Consider the following 22,045-nt stretch of genomic DNA (forward strand, 5'->3'; position numbering starts at 1 on the left):
CCGTTGCCAGGAAACAAGCTTCGACGCTCCGGCTCTGGACGGGTCCAGCCAATGAGCTGGCACGCCACTGCCCAGCGGTGCGTCGCTGGGCGGTTACGTGGGGTGCGCGGGGGCGCGGGTTGCGTGTGGCGCGGGGCGGGGCGCGGCTGGTGCGCCTGAGGAGCGATGGCGGCGGCCTGAGCTCACCTAGCAGGGCTGCGGCCATCGGGCCTGGTCAGGGTCGGGGTTCTGTGAGTGAACGGCAAGTATGGGCCGCAGGGCCCGGAGAGGCGCGTGAGAGGCTGAGGAGCTGACGAAAGACGGCAGCGGACTTGGTGACTGCTGGTTGTGAGGGGACAGGGTGAGGGGCTGGCATGTGGTGAGGGGCCGGTGTGAGTGTCTCAGGTAGGAGAGCACGGGAGAGCCGGAGGGTGAGCGGGCAAGGGAGGAGGGGCTGGGGGTGCTTCTCGAGGGGCCAAGGGAAGGGACTTGTGAACACGGCTATGGAGGGGCTGAGGCACCTGTGGGCAGGGGTGAGGGCAGCCCTGGGAGCTGAGTGAGGGTACGGCCTGTGCGGGAGGGGAGAGGAGAGGGCAAAGGCAGGAGCGTGCGGGCTGCTGGGGCGTGGATGCGGGAGTTGAGGGTAGGGCGTGCGGGAAGGGACGAGGATCCGTCACGTTGAGGTTGGCTCCGGAGCCTACTTGGATGGACTGTCCTGCCCAGGGTCCTGCCCAGCTGCAGACCGAGTAGGACAGCTTGGGTGCGAGTGTCGTGCACTTGGCTTTTCGAGGACAGAAAAATGAAGGCGTCACGAGCAGTAATAACTATGATAAAATCATTTCTTGAGGCTTAGTTTTCAACCAGAGTAATCACTGAAACTGCCAGTTTCTCAAGTTCCTCTTTGGGACTCCAGACTTGGAGATGGTCCCTCGCATGGAGTTGTTTTTTTTTTTTTTTTGGCTGTGACAGCCTCTCGTTTGTTTTCTCTCCACCTGCTTCTGGGCATCCTTACTCCCCTGCTGCCCCTCACCTACACCTATGCTTGGCTGCGGGACTCCGAGGGTTGTCATGTAAGTTGGACTAACCGTTTTCAGTAGCTAATTCTACTTTCGTGAAAGTCACGTGGTTTGTTACATGCAACACTATATTTAGGGTCTCAAACAGAATGGGTTTGCTCTCAGTTTCTCACAGAAAAAAAAAAAATCCTACCTCACTGAGGTAAATGTATATACAATAAACTGCTCATAGGTAACCTGTACGTGAGTTTTGCCATATGTTTACATCTGTGAAACCGTCACCACTTTCAAGATACTGAACATATACCGCCCGCAGAAGTTTTCTCCTGTCCCTTTGCAACTCATTCCTCTGTCCATGACAGTTTTGGATTCACTTTATTATTAGTATGTTACAGATCCCTTTCTCCCTGCCAACCCATACTCACATGAACATTTTATAAGTTCCAGACAGCTGGGATGGCACTTCACCACTAAATTGTCCTCTCTAGTGGCAGTTGACCATAGAGCCCAGATACTATCCTTCCCCGACCTCAGGGAGATTTAGGCCTTTCCCATCAGGACTATTCTCTTGAGAATGAGGAGCAGCCAAAGCCCAAGTTGCCATTCTGTTCTAGAGTCTCAGCCTCAGAACCAACTGTTCTGACCCGTGGTATGTTTCCATTGCTTCTCTCTGGAGGCCAAACATTTTGTTGCTGGTGGAACCCTTTACCGCCTACCCTGATGAGCAAAACCCTGTAACTGACATGTATCATGACAGGGTTTGGAGCAGTGACTACTAAACATTGGGCCAAGGATAGTGTCAGTCCACGATAAAGATTTCATCCATCCAGGAGGAAAGAGAGAAAGATGACATGAAACATGAGTTTTCCATAAGGATAAGTTCATTCTGAGATTATTCTTTTAGTGTTAAAGTGCTTTCTGACTGATGAAATAACGGTGACAGTAGATGGTGGGCTTTAAAGAAATGGTCTTATTTGCCGAAATAAAAAGTAACAAGCCTATTTTCAAAAATTTTTAGAAATTATTTTTACTGGTTCCTGAAATGCAGAAATTTAGAGTGATGATGGTGTGGCTGTTGTTGTTATGTTTTTAGGAAGCCTGTGTTTAGACAGTAATTCTAGATAACTTCTGACATTTGAACAGCATTCATTCAATCTCACATTTCACTGGGTTTACATACTTTGTGAAGTAGGCAAGGGCAGGAATTCTTATGTTATAGATGATGAATCATTCATAAACCAGAGGTCACATCATGACAGTGACAAAGCTGAGCCCAAACTTTGGTTTCCTGAGAGTGAGTGACTTGGGGAAAGAAGATTTGTAGCAGAGAGTGGAAGCCATGTGGAGTAAAAGACATGTTAGGTTTGGGAAGAGTTGTGATGACCTGGAGGACGTTATATTGGCAAAAAGCATTTTTTAATGATTTATAATTAATGTGGTTCCAAAAGAGATTAAAGAGATTTTGAGAGTGCCACAGAGATGAGGGTTCGTTATTCATTCATTCATTCATTCATTCATTCATTCATTTGAGACAGAAAGAGAGAGGCGCAGAGACACAGGCAGAGGGAGAAGCAGGCTCCATGCAGGGAGCCCGACGTGGGACTGGATCCCGGTCTCCAGGATCAGGCCCTGGGCTGAAGGTGGTGCTAAACCACTGAGCCACCGGGGCTGCCCAAGATGAGGGTTCTGTTTAATATTGTGGCAATGACATGGGAACAGATCACGTAATACCTGGATCACATTGTGATGGTGGTTGGATTAGTCAAGTCATCAGAGGGTTCTTAGGGACTGTCCAAATTCTTGAGTGTTCTGGAGAAAGCACTGGGTTTGGTAAACTATACTGAACTCTGTTGAAATAGTAGTACAGTAAGTAAAATGGCTTTTGACTTAGACATACAGACTAGTGGTAGATCTGAGAAGTAACATAAATGAGGATGGTGATGTAGAGATAGAAACATATTTAGAGTGCTGTATGTAACCATTTACTCCACTTTGGCTATGCACCAGGTACTCTGCTAAGTGCTAGGAAAGCAAATTCATTCATTCATATATGAATTCATTTATTCATTTAGCAAATACTTTTTCAGTATGTAGTCTGAAACTTAAATTTTATGAGATAAGATGAGTGAGACATGGTCGTCTAAGGTCTCAAGGAATTCTCACTCAGGTTGGGAGAGGTAGATACATGAAAAGATAATTTTAATTTAGAGAGAGAGTGTGAAATACAAAAGCATATCATGAGGATATAATCTCTCTCTGTGTTCCCGTCATATATATTCAGTGCTCTGCCATATATCTCCACAGGTATTACAGATTTACATGTCCAGAATAGAACTCACTGTCTTTGCTCTGAGAGTGTGCTGTTGTACCACATGCTGTATCACAGTCCAGGCAAAGGCTTCACTGTTATCTTCATTCTTTCTGTTCCTTCACCCCCTGTATTTAGTCAGTTACTAAAATCTTAGTATGTTAACCTCTAAATTATTTTCCTCTTCATCTCCATGGCTACATTTTCACTGTAAAGCTTTAGTTTACTTCCTCCTCGTCTCTCATCTGGACTCCCCTCCACCCCCAACAGTCTCCTGCCTTCAGACTTGCTCTTTTCTAGTCTGTCCCTAGAATGATCTTTCTAAAAATACAAATGTAATCATGGAGCTCCTCTGCTTAAAAACTTTGGCTCTTTGTGTTCTGTAGGACAACATCCAAATTCCTTAATATGGCATCATTTGGCCTGAACTCACCTCTCCAGCCTTGTCTCCTGCCACTCCCTATTTTGTGTTCTAGCTTGAATAAATTGTTCACAGTTCCCTAACAAACATGTTACTTTTTTGAGCCTTGAGATCTTTGTAATAGCTGTTTCCCTTACTAAGAATACTTTTTCTTCTCTGCCCAGTGAACTTTCCTTGTTCTTTAGGATCTAGTTCATTCTCTCCTCCTCTTTTTGACATCTTTGTCATCACCCAAGAGGGGTGGAGAAAGAACCATGTGTGACATGGAGCTTCCTTGCTGTAAAGGAGAGTCACTGTGATTGAGGTTCACATTGTATAAAGGGTGTCCTGGAGTCAGGTGAGATCCCTGCAAGAAACGGAGATTCTTGGGGAGAGGGGAGGGAGTGAGTTGGGATCACACACTGATAGCCCATTTGTCCTATACATGAGGGATGGACAAGCAGGGAGACTATGTGTAAGCTGAGCTCTAGGTTAGGAGGCTTCTGTGAGGTTCTCCTGGCCCCTCACCCCCTACCATTTGTATTCCTATGAGGTTTTAATCAGATCTTTCTACTTTTCAGTATTTAGGATAATGGCTTATTCAATCCTCTTATGTCAGTAATCAGTCATCTTGCCCAGAAAGAGCTATTGTAGGGAAAGGAATGTCAGGATTTTACTGACCTGTTCTTGAAAGGTCATTTTGGTCTTCCTGTCTGCTGTAGGTATTGCAGGTGTGTATCCCTGCTCATAGCTCCCTCCCTCTTTTGCCTCTCCCAGGGCAAAGGTTCATAAGTAAGACTGAGCCACTTCCCGCCCTGTGCCTGCTATTCTGAGGTTGATGGACACCCTTGCTGAATGTGCCTGTAAGGCCATATTTTGTGCTGTAAGGTGAGTGACTGACCTTGGCTGTTTGTGGTTCTGACAGATTGGCTCTTTCTTCTTCCTTTTCCTCTGTGGCTGAGCCTGAAGATAAATCTGGAAAGAGGGGTCAACTCTTTTTTTCTAGGCTTTGTAATGAGAGGAAAGGGCACAGTAATAGGGTATTAATTCCATTCTCTTTGTCTCGTTTTGAACTTTGTACGGTTAACAGGGAATGAGAAAGTCTTAAGTAGGTGACAGGAACACCAAGCTATGGTCTTCTTTTGTGTTTTTGCAGTATGTGAAGGAGGCCCGGGTTACATGTTAGCTTTTGTGTTCTGAGACACTGATTTCAGTGTGGCTCTTCTCTTTGAGTAGAGTTGGAGTTGGGGTGGGGGTGGGGGGATGAAGAAAGGTCCTGGAGGCTATTCCCCTTGGGTCTGTGAGCAGTGCCCTTTGTTGGTCAAGCAGTGAAGCAGAAGTGGGCACCCCAGTTATATGCAAGGTAGGAGTTGGTTGTTAATCTTTGGAATTGAATTCTAGGAGCTGAAGACAGTTTAGTTTTGGACATGTTAAAGCTTTACTTTGCTGAAACTGGATGCTTGGCTCTTCTTCAGCTCACCAGAGTTTGAGTGGGAGGTGGTAGGGATGGATGTGTCAGAGCAGGTTAGATCTCCTCTAAGTCAGGGATGAGGATACCCTGGTCAGGTAGGATCAGGAAAGGGAAAGGAGAAAGGAAAATGTCATTTACAGAGCACCTGCTTTATATGCCTGGCATGCTACATAGGTTATTTATTTATTTATTTTTTAAAAGATTTGTTTATTTACTCATGAGAAACACACAGAGAGAGGCAGAGACATAGGAAGAGGGAGAAGCAGTCCCCCAATTGGGACTCCATCCCAGGACTCCAGGATCACAACCTGCGCCAAAGGCAGAATGTTCAACCACTGAGATACTCAGGTGCCCCCCTACATAGATTATTTTATTTAATTTTTAAAATACTGACAATACTTATTTTATCAGGAATTTTAGGTAAGGAAACTGAGGCTCCCATGTGTGAAATGATTTATTTAAGGTCACACAGCTAGAAAATGGTGGACTGAGATTCAAACCAGAGCTCCTTCTTTACCTACTACTTTGTGTTACTCTTACTTGACCGTCAGGCCTCTATTTTCAGTCCTCAAATGAGATATGATTGAGAAGCATTCCGTAACCAGTAATGCTCTTGTATCAGTTGCAGGGGGCAGATTGCACAAATTTGGTTTGGGAAGAATTTAATAAAGGGATTGTTTTACAAAGGCATGGGCAGAGTTCAGGAAACCAGTAAGGAAGGATGCAGTCTCCTGGGGCTACTAGCAGTGAGAGAGCCCGTAAAAGAAGACATTTCTTACCAGTATTCTCAACTGTTGGCTTTGCCTTCCCCAGCCGGTGCTTACTTGGTAGCATAAGGACTTGGGCAGATGGCTAAGCACATCCCTGCCGCTGGTAGCTACTAGACTGTATGACTGATGGTTTATAGGAAATCATGTGTGAAAGACTGAACATCCGTTCTGTGGCTCTATCACCTTCTCATTCCTCTTCTGCCTCACCCCTACTCTCTTGGGTGAGTGAGTGAGGGAAGGTTAGGTGGGAAGATTTTAGCTTCCCTGTTTCAGATCTACCTGAACTGGCACGCCTCCTTTATTACTATTTTCCTCCTTTCTCAGAGAAGGTAGTAATACTTCTTTTTCTCAGACTAGTCCTGTATCTGATTTTTCTGTCAGTTATCCCCAGCTCGTTTATCTACAACCTGTTATTTTCTTCATACTTCTTTTCCTCACTTAACAAACATCTTTGAGGCTCTCCATCCTAAAATAAAACCAAACCAAAGAGTAAAAGCTATTTCTCCTGACTCCTCCCATCCCTCCTAGCTTCTGTAAGCCATTGCCCTATTTTCATCCCTCCCTATGTCACTGACTTTCCTGTTATTGTGTCTTATACTTCTGTGGCTTAGTCATTCTTTAACTAATTAGTTTCCTAAGTTTATCTAAAACTTGATTGCTAAAACTGACTGATCATTTTCAATCTTTATTTTACTTAGTCTCTCCGTAGACTATACATTATGATTATGGCAGTCTCCACTTTCTTGAAACTTCCTTTCTTTGAATTCTAGATTATCATTATTTCTTGGATTTTTCCTTCCATTTCTGGCTACCTTCACAGTCTTCAAAGACACCTCCTTTGCTTTCCTAATTTCTGGTTTTCCTCATGATGTCATCCTCAGCTCCTTTCAAGATCTGCTGATGTCTTTGTTTGATTCCATCCATCGCATAGCTTCATCTACCACCTATATAAACTCTTGAGTCCTGGGTATATATCTCTAGTCTTGATTTCACTCTTGAGCTCAAGGATAATATTTCTATTTGCTTTCTGAACATTATGGATATCCTATAGGTGTCTCAAAGCTTAACAAAGCTATTCATCCTCTTTTCTAAAACACTTTTATACTATTGTTATATGTTTCTGACCCATTAATGGCATTATCTTTTACTGAATCTTCTATAGTTCATATTAGAGTCTTCTCTTATCCTCCATTTGTCAGGTCTTGTTGCTTCTACCTCCTGGCTAAATTAAGTGGATGCAGAGTATCTGCATTTGCATCCCAGTCTTCCTCCTTTTAGCTAGCTGACTTAGTATATTTACTCTTTGTAGGTTTTGATTTTCTCATGTGTAAAATGGAGATAATAGTACATCTAGAGTTTTTATGGGGTTTAAATGAGCTACTACATATAGTGCTTAGAATAGAGCCTGGCACATAGTAAGTGCTCGATATATGTTAACTATAATTATTTTTAATTTAGCATTTAGTTCCACAAACATTGTTGAATGCCAGGCACTGTGTTGGCACTGTAATGTGAAGAAGAAGGAGTGATCTGATCCCTTTTGCACGAGCTTGCTATTATTGGCATAGATATTACAGGTGTAAATAATTATCACCTGGGACATGGCTAAGATAAAGGTGAATCTCAGATTTATCTTTTCTAATCTTGCTCTTACCACTTTAATTCATCTGCCATCTGCCTCTCTCTGCTCCATCTTATACTGCTATCTGACATCTTTATAAAAGCAAATTTAATCTTGTCATTTCTTTGTCTGAAAACCTCCTTTGTTTCCAGGGTGTCAATAGATAAAACCTAAACTTGATACTCAATGATAATTATAACCTTCACCCATATTTACCCTTCAACTAAATATTGTATCTCTCTTCTCTAAGTAGTCTTTGATTAGGCCACCCCAAACCCGGAACTGTTTTTCAAGTTTATCATGTTCTTTCATGGTGCCGTATTTTTGTACATACTGTTTTAATATGAAGGCCTCTCCCTCTGTTCCCTTTGTGGCCAGTATCTCATTGCTAAAGACTTAAGTAAGACATCATCTCTTTTCTGGAACCTCTTATAGTCTCTCAGGCAGAATTAGTTGCTTTCTTTCATGTCTCTGTAACTTTTTTGTAAATACCTCTGTTAATAATATTCATTGGAGTTTTTATTTATGTTCTCCTCCAACTGTTTTTATCTGTCTTTGTGTTTCCATTGATTATTTAGCAGTGTGCTCAGTACTTTATCAGTATGGATGTACTTAGTTACAGAGTTAGTGAGTGAGTCCTGCCTGCTGTTTAGGATTGGCTCTGCCCTTTGTTATAGAAGACTATCTCCTGTTCAAAGGTTTCCTTAAGCCTAGTTGCTACCTTCCTTTAGTTGTGAGTTGGTAATGGAGAATCTGGGTGGAAGGGGATGGTGTTAACATAACCTGAGGGCAAAGTGTGAGGCGGTGCCAGGTCTCTGGTTCCTTCAGCCTTTGTTGAGCCTAAAGAGGAAGGACAACTGAACCACACCTTTCCTCTGAATACTACTGAGGGGGTGAGGGGTGTGATAGAGAAGGAGCTGTGAGCTATGGTCTAGGCCAACAGCTATTTTGGTACCTTTCCCCTTTCTCTAGGGAGGGTGTCATGTCATGTCCCCAGGAGTGAGTGTTGTATATATCTGGCAGGAGTGGGGTATATGTATCTCTATATGGGAATGTGTCCCTGTGTTCTTTGCTGAAATGAATGTCCTGCTCTTTTGATTGGCTCTAGATTTCTACCTCTTAAGTATATTCAGCTAGTTAAGGGTCTATTGGGTAATTTCCTACTGGGTAGGCTTCTAGGGAAGGACTGTGACAGGTACAAAATAATTTCTTCCTCAGCCGTCCCAGATGGTTAGAGTCGGATCAAGACTGGATTTCTTTCTTTTTTTTTAAGTTTTTTTTTTTTTTTTTTAAGATTTTATTTATTTTTTTAGAGAGCTTGAGCGCATGAGAAAAGTGCAGAGGGAGGCGGGGAGAGGTGTACAGGGAGAGGGAGAAGCAGACTCCCTGCTGAGCGGGGAGCCTCACAGGGGGCTTGATCCCACGACCCGGGGATCATGGCCTGAGCCACAGTCACTTAACTGAGCCACAGTCACTTAACTGACTGAGACACCCAGGTGCCCCAAGACTGGGTTTCTTGATCGTTCATTCATTTGTTCATTCATTTATTTACTTAAGCATTCGTACATTCAGCAAATATTTACTGAGTCCCTGGGTATTGCTTTAGGTACCGGGGATACAACAGTAAACAAACAGGTAAACCTTGCCCTCAGTGAGCTTGTATTCTAGTGGTGAAGCTAGACAAATAAATAAGCAAATAAGTATCTTTAGATAGTGAAACCTGCTAAGAAGAAAGTAAGATTAGGAAGCTAGAGAGTAAAGATGTGCTAGTTAGATAGAATTAAGTAAGGCCTCTGAGGAAATTGCATTCAGAAACAATGGAGTGTTGTGAACAATGTGAAGGTCAGAAGAGCATTTCAGGTTGAGGGAGTAGAACGTATTCAAGAAGGCCTGTACGAGAAAAGTATGAGTGAGGAGGAGGATGGTAGAAAGTGAATACAGACTAGATCATATAGGGCTCTAAAAGCCACGGTAAGGTATTTGGATTATTACTAGTGTGATGGGAAATCATTGGAGAGTATTCAGTGGGTATACACCTCAAGAGGAGAGGTGTAACATAATTTAGTTTACAAATATTGCTCTGAGGTGCCTGGGTGGCTCAGTCAGTTAAGTATCAACTCTTGATCTCAGTTCAGGTCTTGATCTCAGAGTCCTGAGTTCAAGCTCCAAGTTGGGCTCCACGCTTGGTGTGGAGCCTACTAAGTAACTAAGTAAAAGAAAAAGAAAAAGAAATACCTGTCAGGGAGGTGAGGTGGGAGGCAAGACTGGCAGCACAGATACCAGATTGGAAACAATTGCAATAGTAAGATGTGCTTTGAGGGTATAGGTGATAGGGTTTGCTGCTGTTGAATTAGGTATTAGAATTAAGGAAAAGAAGAAATAAGGAGGATCCTCAAGTTTTTGGCCTGAGCATGTAGGTGAATGTTGGTATCATTTCTTGAGATGGAGAAGGCTGGAGGAGTAACAGGTTTGGTGGTAGAAATGAGTTCTGTTTAAGATGCTATGCATGAGTGGAATTTTCAGTGGATTGGTGGCTCTGAGTTCTGCCTGTTGGGGAGTGGAGAGAGGCAAACTCCTGTTGATCTCTTCCTTTCTCTCTCTCTGAATTAGATTTGCAGGTCTGGACTAGGCAGTGACCTCTGGGCTTACTACTCTAGCCTGGTATATCTTTTGGCTCCATGGCCAGCTACTGGCTCCTACAGACCGGATGAAGCAGACTAGAGATACAAGTGGAGAAAGCCTCCAGCTGGCAGATTCTCAGAGAGTGGCCCTCTGGCCACTGGCCCTGCCCAGCCTGCCTCATGGAGAGGATGAACTGGCTGAGCAGATTGGCCTCCCGGGGCCCTGGGCACCGTGTACCTCAGGGGGCCAATCTGCAGACCCCTGTCATGGCTGATCCTGAGACCTGCCTCATGGTCTTCAAGAATCACTGGTCTCAGGTAGGAGATTCTATGCAAAATGGCCTGATCTGCTGGCTACCTGAATCCTCTAACCTGCTGTGTTCTCTCACCATCCCATTTAGTCATCATAACATCTTAGATTCCTTCTATCTTTTGTCTTCTTCAGGTGGTGCGAATCCTGGAGCGGCAAGGACCTCGTGCAGCTGGGGGTGTAGATGATCTCAGTGCTGTGCGCAACCACACTTACCAGATGTTGACACTGCTGGTAGAAGATCGTGCGGTTCCCTCCGCCCCCACGGCCCCTGGGCCCTTGCTGGAGTTTGCTCTGCGTGAGGACCTGCTAACCCGTGTGTTGGCGTGGCAGCTTCAGTGGGATGAGCTTGGGGATGGGGTTGAGGAACGGCGGGCTGAGCAGTTGAAACTGTTTGAGATGCTAGTGAGCGAAGCTCGCCAGCCACTGTTGCGACATGGTCCAGTTCGTGAGGCTCTGCTGACCTTGCTGGATGCCTGTGGCCGCCCTGTGCCCAGTAGCCCAGCACTAGATGAAGGCCTGGTGCTACTTCTCAGCCAGCTATGTGTGTGTCTGGCCCGGGAGCCTTCATTGCTCGAGTTCTTCCTACAGCCACCTCCTGAGCCTGGAGCTGCCCCCCGTCTTCTCCTCTTTTCTCGCCTTGTTCCCTTCGTCCATCGAGAGGGCACGCTGGGCCAGCAGGCTCGTGACGCCCTACTCCTGCTCATGGCTCTGTCAGCTGGGAGTCCCACTGTGGGCCGCTACATTGCAGATCACTCGTACTTCTGCCCGGTCAGCACCTCCTGGGATGGGGGTGGGGTATGGTGTGTAGACACTCGCTATCCAGAAGACGTGGAGGGGCTATGTACTGGGTCCTTCTCCTTTAGGTAGTGACCCCTTGGGTTTGAAAGAAGTACCTGGGGTTGGGGTGGGGATGAAACATGGGCTTAGGTGGATAGCACAGGTACTAAGGTTCTTCATGGGCCAGTGTTCCCAAGGTGATGTCCTGGCACATTCAGTAACTAAGTATCTGCTTTAGGAATAGCTCTTTCCCCTACTCCTGTCAAAACTCTGGGTTAGTAACTCCCCTGATTCCCTATTTTTATATTGTCTGCGCTTTTTGTAACTTGTCCTTGGGGATGGCCCCCAGGTGCTGGCCACAGGGCTGAGTGCCCTATACTCCTCACTGCCCCGAAAGATTGAGGTTCCAGGGGATGATTGGCATTGCCTGCGACGGGAGGACTGGCTGGGAGTGCCAGCACTTGCGCTGTTCATGAGTTCCCTAGAATTCTGCAATGCAGTCATTCAGGTGGGATGGGTTCCCAGGAGGTCTGGTCCCTTGGTCATTCTGGGGATATTGCGGGGGAAGGGGGCATATTCCCTGGAGTTCTATTCTGCCATTTTGGGGATAGGGTGCCTGCTTTGTACATTCCACTCCCAGACAGTGGCCACCTCACATTCCTCCACCCTCTTTCTTGCACCCTTACAGGTGGCTCATCCTTTGGTGCAGAAGCAGCTAGTTGATTATATCCATAATGGGTTTCTAGTGCCTGTCATGGGCCCTGCCCTGCACAAGGTGAGAGTTATGGGTGGCAAGGTAGATTAGGGTATTAGGTTAAGGGGTGGTGACCTAAATACCAGAACCAGTGTGGGAGGCAGTGGGCTGGGTCCTCCTCCCTTCTATCCTGTCTGCTCCTGCCTCCTTCTTAGAAGGAAAATGAGTCAGTATATGTGCAGGGAAGCCCTAAATTTCCAAACTTTCCCTTCCCTTCATCCAGACGTCTGTGGAAGAGATGATCGCCAGTACCGCCTATCTGGAACTTTTCCTACGGAGTATCTCAGAGCCTGCTTTGCTCCGTACCTTCCTGCGATTCCTGCTGTTACACCGGCATGACACCCATACCATTCTTGACACCCTCGTTGCCCGAATTGGCAGCAACTCCCGGGTATGGCCCCTACCTCTGTCCTGGCTTACCTGGGTGAGCCATCTTCTCTCTCTGACTGTTGTTCTGGGAGGGTGTGTCTGCCCTTCTTTGGCCTTTGTCTCCAGCAATCACTTCAAAGTTAGGTGGCATTTACTTTACAGTATTAAACTTTGACCATTTTGGGTACAGATTTTAATCTACTCCCTTGCTTTTGTAATATATGAATCTAGAACACAGTTACTTTTTCTGGATAACTGGCCGCTCCTCGTGACTAGAGGTTTTGCCATTGTGCTATACTTGTAATGTAGCATTGGCCTGAGGTTCTCTTTAGCTGTGTATTGTTCTGGGGCCTGCTGTGGGTGACTTGAGATCACTTCTCCAGGTTTTGTGTCTGCTTTGATAGGTGATCCTGCTGCTACTGATATGCTTAGTTTTTCTCCCCTTTGGATTTGCTGCATTTGAACTGCTATAACTTGGAGCACCCATCCACTTACCTACCTACTTAAACATTCCTTTCTGAACATTTATACTCAGGATAAATGGTAAACAAGGTTGACATGGGTGCTGACTTCATGGAGCTTCCTTTATAGACACATAAGCCCATTAATAAAATAATTGAAAATTGTGGTCATTGTTATGAAAAAACTAAATAGGGTGCTTAGAAAATAATAAGGTGGTCAGAAACCTCTCTGAGCTAAGACCTCAAGGTCATGAGGGAGTTTGCCTATTGAAGAACAAGTGATATAAGAGTCTGGGCAGAGGGAGCAACATGCAAAGGACATGAGATGGGGATGAGCTGAATGTATTTGAGGAAATGCAAGACCAGTATGACTGGAGATGTAGTGAGCAAGGGAAAGAAGGGAATGATATGAAAGTAGAAAGGTAGGTAAGATTCAGATCAGGCATGGCCTTGTAGACTATGGTAAAAAGTTTGGATTTTAACCAGCAGAAATATATATGAAATAGGAGTAAGTAGATTCCAAGTAATAAAGACCCAGAGTCTTTCTAGGGGAATAAAGCATTCATTTAATTATGGATTTTATGGCATTTGGTTGGCTCTGGAACCATTTTTGTTTCTTATTTTTGTATCTTATTCTTCTTTTTACAAATAATTGAAGTTCCCTAGGTCCTGATGTTTAAAATAGAAGTCCTTGGATTACTAAAGGTTATGGAAAAACCCTTCAAGATAATTGAGATACCTGGTAGTCAGCCTTGTGGTAGGTGAGGTTTCAGGAGAGCTATATTTTGTATAGGTGAGATTTCTGAATAACTGAGGTTACAGATGAGATATTCCACTCTGACTGATGAGACCAGTGTTTCTGAACCAGGTGCACAACTCAGAATTTAAAAATGGCAACAACAGTATTTTCTAGACTCTGCCTGAGATCTCTTGAATTATAATATACAGGGCATACACGTCTTTACATTATTCCAAAAAGTAATTATGATACATGTATGGAGAAATTATTATTGGCAAAAATCAACAGGGAATTGGTGTCAAAGCTTTAATTTTATAAAGATACCAAAAAAGTTTTATTTCTCATTATGCTAAAGTTAGACCACGGTCTTATATCTGTTTGGCCTGATGGAATGTCCTCTTTGTGTTTTGGGACTATTGATTTCCTTCTTAAGGTTGATTTTTCTTTTCCCTATGCCAGGCTCTACCTATCCATCTTGCTTTTGTCTTCATCTTATCCTCACTTCTTTGGTTCTCTCTCATTGTCTTTCGTTTTTGGCATTTGTTTCTATTAGTCTTGGTCCTCTGGTCTCAGGAGCCTTCAAGTTCTTGGGGTATTTCTTCTTGGTTCCTGCTTCTTCGAGGAACCGGAACACTTCTGATTTCAGGATGTAGTTGCTTTCCTTTCCACTGTTTGGCCTTTTTAGGCTTGATTCTGTTGCCCCGACTTTGAACTTCTTTAAGTTTGTCTTCTGTGGCTTAACATCAATCATGCTAGCTCATCTGTCTGTGCCCCTATCTGTTTTAATTTCCTATTGCTGTCATAACAAATTACCATAAATATAGAGGCTTAAAACAACACAAATTTGTTATCTTGCAGCTCTGTAATCATATATATGTATATGATATGGATTTCGTCAGGCTAAAGTCAAAATGTTTGGTGGGGCGGTGTTCCTTTCTGGAGGCTCTAAGAGTGGATCCATTTACCTACTCAGTAGGGTTGTTGGTATAATTTGTTTCCTTCTAGGTATAGGACTGAGATTCCCGTTTTCTTGCCAGCTGTCAGCAGAGGACCATTCCCAGATTCTGAGGCCAACCAAATTCCTTGGTTCATGGTCCCCTTCTATCCTTAGAGCCATCAATGGTGGATCAAGTCTCTCTCATGCTTCAGATTTCTTTTCCTTCTTTCTGACCCAGCTAGAAAAAGCTCTCTGCTTTTAAGGACTCATGTGATTAGACGGGTCCATCTGGGTAATCCATGCTACTGTCCACATCTCAAATTCCATAACCATAACCATACTTTTTGTCCTGTAAGGTAAAATACTTACAGGTTCTGGAGTTTAGGGCCTGACATCTTTGGGGGGCTATTTTTATACCTACCAAACAACCTTTCAGTGAGTGGGAATGTTTTCCTTGCTAGTTAAAATGGTCATTTAGGGTAAATCTGAACATCTGTGCTGTCCAAAGTGTAAACTGCTGTCTCATCTCTTTCCCACTGCTTTTGGCTTTTAATCCTTCCACAGTTATGTAGTAAATGATGAGTGCCTAGACTGTGCAGTTGTGCCCTGGCCCAAGACCCGATAATTGTCTTCAGGGAGCTCCAGGTGCCATATGGGAAGTAGAGGGAAAGTGCTGTGGGGATTCAGAGGAGTCAGGGAGTGCTTACAGGTGTCTGTTCTCTTCTCCTCTCTTAGCCTAGCCACCGAAGAACTACCCTTCTTATTTTCTAAAACAAATGGTTTCCTCTATTCTGGACCCACCTATTTTTTCCTTTTCCTGTCAGCTGTGCTTGAGCTTCTTTTTCTTCTACCTCCTGAGAGATACACCACTGTTGGAGAAGGTGACTCAGACTCCTTGTTCACAGCCCCGCCCACTTCCCAGCTGGGATTCTTCCAGGTTCCCTCTCTGGCTTCTGTGCTGCTGCAGTCTCCACTGACAGGCATTCCCTCACTTATTACATTGCTGTTGTCTCCTGGCAGCCACTCACTCAGTCCCCGCATTTCTCAGGGTCTCTCTTCATAGGTGTTCATTCCATTAAGTATTGTTGGAAGCTCTGCCGACAGGTATATATAGCCAGAGGGTCTGCCGACGTGTGTGGTCTGTAGAAATACAGAATCTGACACATGGTTCATTCCTGTCTGCGAACAGTTGATGTCTTGCCTACAAAGACCATATGAGCATTTATTTAATACTTGATTATTATGTGCTGGGCCTTGTGCACGTTGTTACTCTAGGAGTGGTTGGTTGGGCCTGGGGCTGGGGGGGTTCCCATTCGGTAAATATCTCGGAGGGTAGAGAGCTCTTATGGTGACTCCGTCCCTCCTCCCCCCCGCCCCCCCCCCCCCAGCTCTGCATGGTCTCTCTGAGTCTCTTCAGGACCCTACTGAACCTCAGCTGTGAGGATGTCCTGCTGCAGTTGGTTCTCAGGTACCTGTGGGGACAGGGCTGAGGGATGGCTGATCCTGACCCCTCTGGGCCTTGTGCACTGCTGGGCAATGGGTTGTATTGGGGTTACTGAGGCCTTTCCTCTTGGAGCCTGGCTTAGCCATGTAGTTCCATTGGCTTAATGTTCTGCCAAGCCTGGTCCTTCCTCATCTATCCTGTGTCCTTTTTCTGCTGTGTTTCCCAGGTATCTTGTCCCGTGTAACCATGTGATGCTGAGCCAGAAGCCAGCTGTACGTGATGTGGACCTCTATGGACGAGCAGCAGACAAGTTTCTCTCCCTAATCCCACGCTGTTGTCGGCATCGTGCCCCTAGCCCACCCCGTCCAGAGCATGCCTCATGGGCACGAGGTGGGCCTAGCAGAGAGGCAGGGAGAAGGGAGGACACCACGGGTATGGCTTGGGTTCTGGGGAGTCTAACAAGAAGGTGGGGCTAGGGTAGGGGGAAAGATGGGGCCATGAGTGGCATTCTATCTTTGGGGCGGTCGATGAGGGGTCTTGCAGGGTAGATCCTTAACTCCACCAAAGAAAATTAGCTTCTGAGCAAAGCTGCTCCTTTTCTTCATTCCAGTCTTGTATTGTTTCTATTTTTCTTTTTTTTTTTTGTTTCTATTTTTCATTGTTTCTTTGGTGTTGGGGATGGTGAGAGGGGGTGGTGAATACGGAAAAGCTTAATTTGGAGGGTGGAGAATCAGCTACCTGAATAGGTCACATGTCTTTGTTGCTTCATTGCTTTGTCTCTTAGTCTCCCTAGGTGTCTTGTCCTTCCTCCTAGCCCTCTGTCTCTTTGATCCCTCTTATGTTTTTTTCCCTGTGTAGGCCCTGGAAGCCCAAGTGTTGACTCCTCTTCCGTGGTGACAGTGCCCCGGCCCTCCACACCATCTCGTCTGGCCCTCTTCCTGCGACAGCAGAGTCTGGGTGGCTCAGAATCCCCAGTTCCAGCCCCTCGTTCACCAGGGCTTGCTGCATCCCCAGCCTCCAGCCCTGGCCGAAGGCCCAGCCCTGTGGAGGAGCCTGGTGAGCTGGAAGACAATTACCTGGAGTATCTGCGTGAGGCGCGCTGTGGTGTGGACCGGTGTGTCCGAGCCTGCCGTACCTGGTCTGCCCCCTATGATGGCGAGCGGCCCCCTCCTGAGCCTAGTCCTGTTGGCTCCCGGACTAAGAAACGCAGCCTACTGCCTGAGGAGGACAGGGACAATGTGGGGGAAGGGGAGGAGGAAGAGCTGGGGAGTGGGGGGCTTGCTGGGGGTGCAGGGGAGGGCCCTAGCCACCTGCCTCCTCCCCAGCTCAATGGGGTGCCAGGACCATGGCCTGAGGGGGCAAAGAAAGTTCGACGGGTGCCTCAGGAGGGAGCTGGGGAGCTGCTGGAGGGCACCTCTGGGGGCATGGCAGGACTAGAGGGCTTTGGGCAGGAGCTCCGGGAACTGGAGGTGGCATTGAGCAATGGGGGGGCTGGCTCAGAACCCCCGCTAGAGCCTCCACTACCTCTTGAGGAGGAGGAGGCCTATGAGAGCTTCACCTGTCCCCCTGAGCCCCCTGGCCCCTTCCTCAGCAGCCCTTTGCGGACTCTCAACCAGCTGCCAAGCCAACCCTTCACTGGTAAGCTACTTAGCCTAGGCCTTCTCCTTTGTGTACTCTCTGCATGTACTCGACATGTTTGTGCTGATTTTTGAGACTTCTTGGCCATGTCTTTACTGTGTACTTGCCTAGCTCCTCATCATGTTGCTTGGGTCCCTTCCAGATCCATTTCATGTTATACTTACGTCTCTGTGTCTGTCTGTATGTCTTCATGCTTGTGCTGGTTTGAGTATTGATTTATGTCTGAGCCTTGTATGTCTGTCCTATGTGCATGTTCCTCCTCTTCCCCAATCTGGCCGTTTCCTGGGATTGTGATTAGGATGTTCTGTGTTTGCTGTTTCCTGGTGAATCACAGCAATATATCTGAATAATATATATGGAGGACATACGTGCTATCCTGTATGTGCGGCACCTGTAAGCCATGCTGTTCCCTGCTGTTCCCACCTTTATATTTGTCTGGGTGTTGGGTCTCTTGTCAACTTTTCTGTGGCCCAGGATCAGCTCTTCTGGTGTTCTTCCTCTACTCTGCCCTGGCCTCCTTTCTTCTCCCAGTCTCCTCAGAGAAGGATTCAATTTCAGGTTTTTCCTGTCCCTGTCCTTGTACCTTGTTGGTTGCTGTGACTACCCAGTAAGACTTTCTTAAAAATTATGGTTAGTAGTAAGGACTCAAGCAGATAGAGTGAAATACCTCTTTGAGGGCAAATGACAAAGTGTGGTCCTGAGGTCCCCAGCTGAGTTCTTTGGTCTTTCCAGAGACCCTGGAGCTAGTCTTGACCTGAGTGGCTGGGCTAACTAACTCCTCTTTGATTTTTGTTTGAGAGCCAGTTCTACCATCCCACCTCTTATCTGGTTCTTATCCTTACTCCTCTTACTGTATGGGCAAAAAACACCTCTGAGAAGCAGTGTAGTGCTTTAGATTAGACATACCTTGAATTAGTGTCCATCCGCATCACTGATAGATGTAAACCATGTACTGTTGATACTGGTGCATTGGGAAAACTCAGCACGTGGTAGCTTTTCACTAGGATTATCATCTCTTGGGTGCATGGCAGATATAAGTTGACCAAGGTACCCACCCATCTTCTGGTTGTTTGCAGTCAAGTTATCATGTAGTCAAGTTACCAGTCCATGTCCTAACTGGGCCTGGGATATGCTGCCATCCTGCTTGCACAGCACCAAAACAACTGCTCTAGAGTCATCACAACTCCCTCTTACAGACTAGAAAATATCTTTCCATTTGTTTAGGCTTTGCTCCTTCCTGCCCAATATCCTTGAAAGGTGGTATGTAGGTTTTACCACATTCTTGAAGCAAGCATTAATTGAAACTTATGTCCCTTTTCTTCTTTGTAAACTTATCTGAGCTTTTTGAATTTTCTCTTGCAAGAGTGACCCAATGAGAGAAACAGAAGGACAAAGTTATGGGGTATCTTTGGGACCCTGTTAAGCTAGAGTTGTATGGAGCTAAGACTAGTATCTGGAGTGGCGAATGTTCTAGGATCTTTTTCAGAATTCATTGCCTCTTTCCCTTCATTGTTCTCCTTAGTTCATAGTGCAGTTTTTGGGTATAATTTCCTTTTCTTACAGATCCCTGGTCAGATAGACCTTGATGGCTCTAGAGTCCTCATGCTTTTTGATCTAGCTCAGTTGAGACCAATTCTCCTGGCAGATCATTCTAATCCCTTCTGTTATCTTCTCACCTGGCAGAGTCTCCCCTGAATCATTTTCCTCTGGCTGTGAACTAAACTCTTTTTTTCCTATGAATTCTCTTCTGCCTTCTTGGTTCCCAGTTCCTAAACACAGCTGATTTCTTTTTTGGGCTTCCAGAGATTTCTCTCCTATATTGAAGTTGGCCTGTGTAGTCACCTTTGTTTTTGCTACGGTTCATTCTTGCTTTCTTCTGACCCATATGTGGTGTTATCCTTTGTCGTGTGTGTAACCTGATTCTTCTTTTGGTTCCAATCACTTTCTTGCTCATTCTTTTTTCTTTTGTGCCTCTTGGGTGAAGCTTAAAAAACTGGGAGAGGTTATGTAGCTTATAGTTATTATTGAGTACTTAGAATTTGCTAGATCTTGGGCTAACTGCTTTGTAAGAATATCTTTTTGATCCTTTTAATAATCTTGTGAGGTGGGTATATTTTATTTTGCCAAGTGGGAAACCATGCTTGGAGAATTTTGATTCATCCAGTAACATAACTAGTAAAAGATAAAGCTGGAATTTGAAACCCGGGTCTGTCTGACTTCAGAGCCTATGATCTGACTCTTCATCTTGAGTGTGTGTAAAGCTGGCATCTGGACTCTTATGAGTCCATGTGGTGTCTGCCATTTTATCTCCTCCAAAGTAGGTGATCACAGGATATTTAAACATACCCAGAGACTGACATACAAAAAATTTTCATCTAGTTGGGGGCGGTCTCTTGGTTTTGGGAGGAATGAGTGTGATGTGCATTGTGTTCAGGCCTTGTATCCTTGTGCCCACCCTCCCCCAGGCCCCTTCATGGCTGTGCTCTTTGCCAAACTCGAGAACATGCTGCAGAACTCCGTCTATGTCAACTTCCTGCTGACGGGGCTGGTGGCCCAGCTGGCCTGTCACCCCCAGCCCCTGCTCCGCTCTTTCCTGCTCAACACCAACATGGTCTTCCAGCCCAGTGTCAAGTCCCTGCTGCAGGTGTGCGATGCATGCATGCATGGGTGCGTCCAGGCTCCATGGTGGGCCAGGCCCGCAGCTGGAGTGGCCCTGGGGGGACTGGGAACAGGCTCAGTGGGACTAGAAAGGACTGTCAGTCTAGAGCCACACAGAAATGTCATGAAGTTGTGCTTCATAGGTGCTGGGTTCTGTGAAGAATAAAATTGAGAGCTTTGCGGCCTCCCAGGAAGACTTCCCAGCACTGCTGTCCAAAGCCAAGAAGTACCTCATTGCCCGTGGCAAGTTGGATTGGGCCGAGGGCCCTACAGCAGGACCTGCCCCCCGCCGCTCTGATCCCCTAGGTGAGGCCTACCCCACCACTCTACCCCTCTCCCTACCTTCCCTAGATAGCTTATTAGCCAAGGTTAGTTTTGAGCTCTTAAGAGTGAATTCTGTGCCATGAAGTGAGGAATTGCAGAAAATTGAGTCTTGATGTTTGTTTATTTGGCTCTGGTCAGAGGATAAAATACAGTTACATCCACCAAGAGCCAAATCAGCAGCACCAGCAAAAACTGCTTAGGAGTTGAGGACAGGCAAGGGGACAGAATAGTCTCTAGATTGAGGTATTGTTACTGCTCGGGAAAGGACATGGCATTTGACATGGTCTTTGAGAGATAGTTAAGACTTGGGTAGGCAAAAGAATGGGATGGCTTTATTCTTTTGTCCAGGGGACTGTAGGAACTATTTAGTTGGAGCAGGGGATTTAGAAGGTGGTGGAATAGTTGGTAGTAAGGCTGGAAAGATTTGGCCAGAGCAGTAGGTGCTCAGATTAGAGATTGAGCGGAGTAGAAGTTGTGATCTTTTAGGCAGTGAGAACCCACTGGAGGTTTGTAGATGTGAGACTGGAGAGATAAGCATGTTAAGTTCATGTGCTAGGTGAATTAGAGACAGGAGAAAATAGAGTCAAGAGGCTTCTGCTGTATTGCAGCTGTGACCAGCAAGGCTTGAATTAGAATAGTGGAAACAGAAAGGAAGAATTGGATAAGGTAGGAAATGGAAAGGAAGTATTGGCAGAATCTGGTGAATGGTTGTGATATATAGTGAAGAAGGAAGAGTTAAATATGCAAGTGTCTACTTGCCGTATGTGCTGGCCGTTGGCTTTGGAACAGGAAGCTCAGGGAGATACAAGATGAGACATCTGCTTTCTAAGAGCTGACAGTCAGTCTAGAGAGTGACTAGAGAAGTGTCATAACTGAGAAAGCAAGGTCCCAAAGGTGGTAGATGTAGTGGCATCTAGTGCACGAGGAAAGGATTAACTTTGGATGGGAAAAATTCCCCCTCCCGTCCAGGCAAATAAGGATAGATAAAAGGTGGAAATGATATGTATCCATGGAGTTGTGAGGTGCAGAGAGGAAGGTCAGGAAATTGAAGTCCTTTATTTGCTAATTAAAATAGGAGGCAAAATAATCTGCTAAGAGCAAGAGAGCAGCAATAAAATGGAGGATTTTGAGAGATGTGGGTTGGGAAGACAGTACCAGAATGGTTATTATACGGCTGAAGTTCCTGAGCATGATTCCGCCATGGTACAGTACTGTGAAGGTGTCTTATGTCCATAGTACTGGTACTGTGTTCACTGTGGAGGTAAATAAGAGTCTGAACCCTTGAGTTTACAGATTACTATATGAGATAGAAGACCTATATATACTTAAGTTATTTCAATACAGTGTGATAAAGGCAGTGAAATGGGAAGCCAGTGGAGGGTAGATCAGAAGAGGTTTCTCAGAGGGGTGGGGATAATGAGATTAGGCCAAGGATGAAAACAGTA

The 22,045-nt window shown here is 45.6% G+C and overlaps 2 protein-coding genes across 11 annotated transcripts in view; one reads left to right on the top strand and one right to left on the bottom strand.

The window, feature by feature from the left end:
- The first annotated feature begins 116 nt into the window (after positions 1–116).
- The window catches only part of FHIP1B (FHF complex subunit HOOK interacting protein 1B), a 23,412-nt gene continuing 1,483 nt past the window's right edge, over positions 117–22,045 (top strand). Inside the window, exons 1-12 of one of the 10 annotated variants that reach the window (XM_077866703.1) lie at positions 118–314; positions 4,481–4,591; positions 10,176–10,504; positions 10,632–11,267; positions 11,626–11,784; positions 11,965–12,051; positions 12,254–12,454; positions 15,925–16,004; positions 16,207–16,412; positions 16,839–17,618; positions 20,084–20,262; positions 20,420–20,582. In XM_077866703.1, coding sequence (XP_077722829.1) covers positions 10,367–10,504; positions 10,632–11,267; positions 11,626–11,784; positions 11,965–12,051; positions 12,254–12,454; positions 15,925–16,004; positions 16,207–16,412; positions 16,839–17,618; positions 20,084–20,262; positions 20,420–20,582 — 2,629 coding nt within the window. In that variant the 5' untranslated portion in view covers positions 118–314; positions 4,481–4,591; positions 10,176–10,366. Of the gene's footprint in view, positions 341–639; positions 1,050–4,480; positions 4,592–10,175; positions 10,505–10,631; positions 11,268–11,625; positions 11,785–11,964; positions 12,052–12,253; positions 12,455–15,924; positions 16,005–16,206; positions 16,413–16,838; positions 17,619–20,083; positions 20,286–20,419; positions 20,583–22,045 lie in introns of those variants that run through there. The other 9 variants (XM_077866705.1, XM_077866709.1, XM_077866704.1 and 6 more) reach the window with 9 other exon arrangements.
- Positions 13,416–22,045, bottom strand: part of C23H11orf42 (chromosome 23 C11orf42 homolog) — a 15,557-nt gene continuing 6,927 nt past the window's right edge. Inside the window, exon 4 of the mRNA XM_077866723.1 lies at positions 13,416–15,737. Within this exon, the coding sequence (XP_077722849.1) occupies positions 15,706–15,737 (32 nt within the window). The 3' untranslated portion in view covers positions 13,416–15,705. The remainder of the gene's footprint in view (positions 15,738–22,045) is intronic.

Source organism: Canis aureus, chromosome 23 (genome assembly GCF_053574225.1).
Source record: "Canis aureus isolate CA01 chromosome 23, VMU_Caureus_v.1.0, whole genome shotgun sequence".
In the NCBI taxonomy this organism is placed as follows: Eukaryota; Metazoa; Chordata; class Mammalia; order Carnivora; family Canidae; genus Canis; species Canis aureus.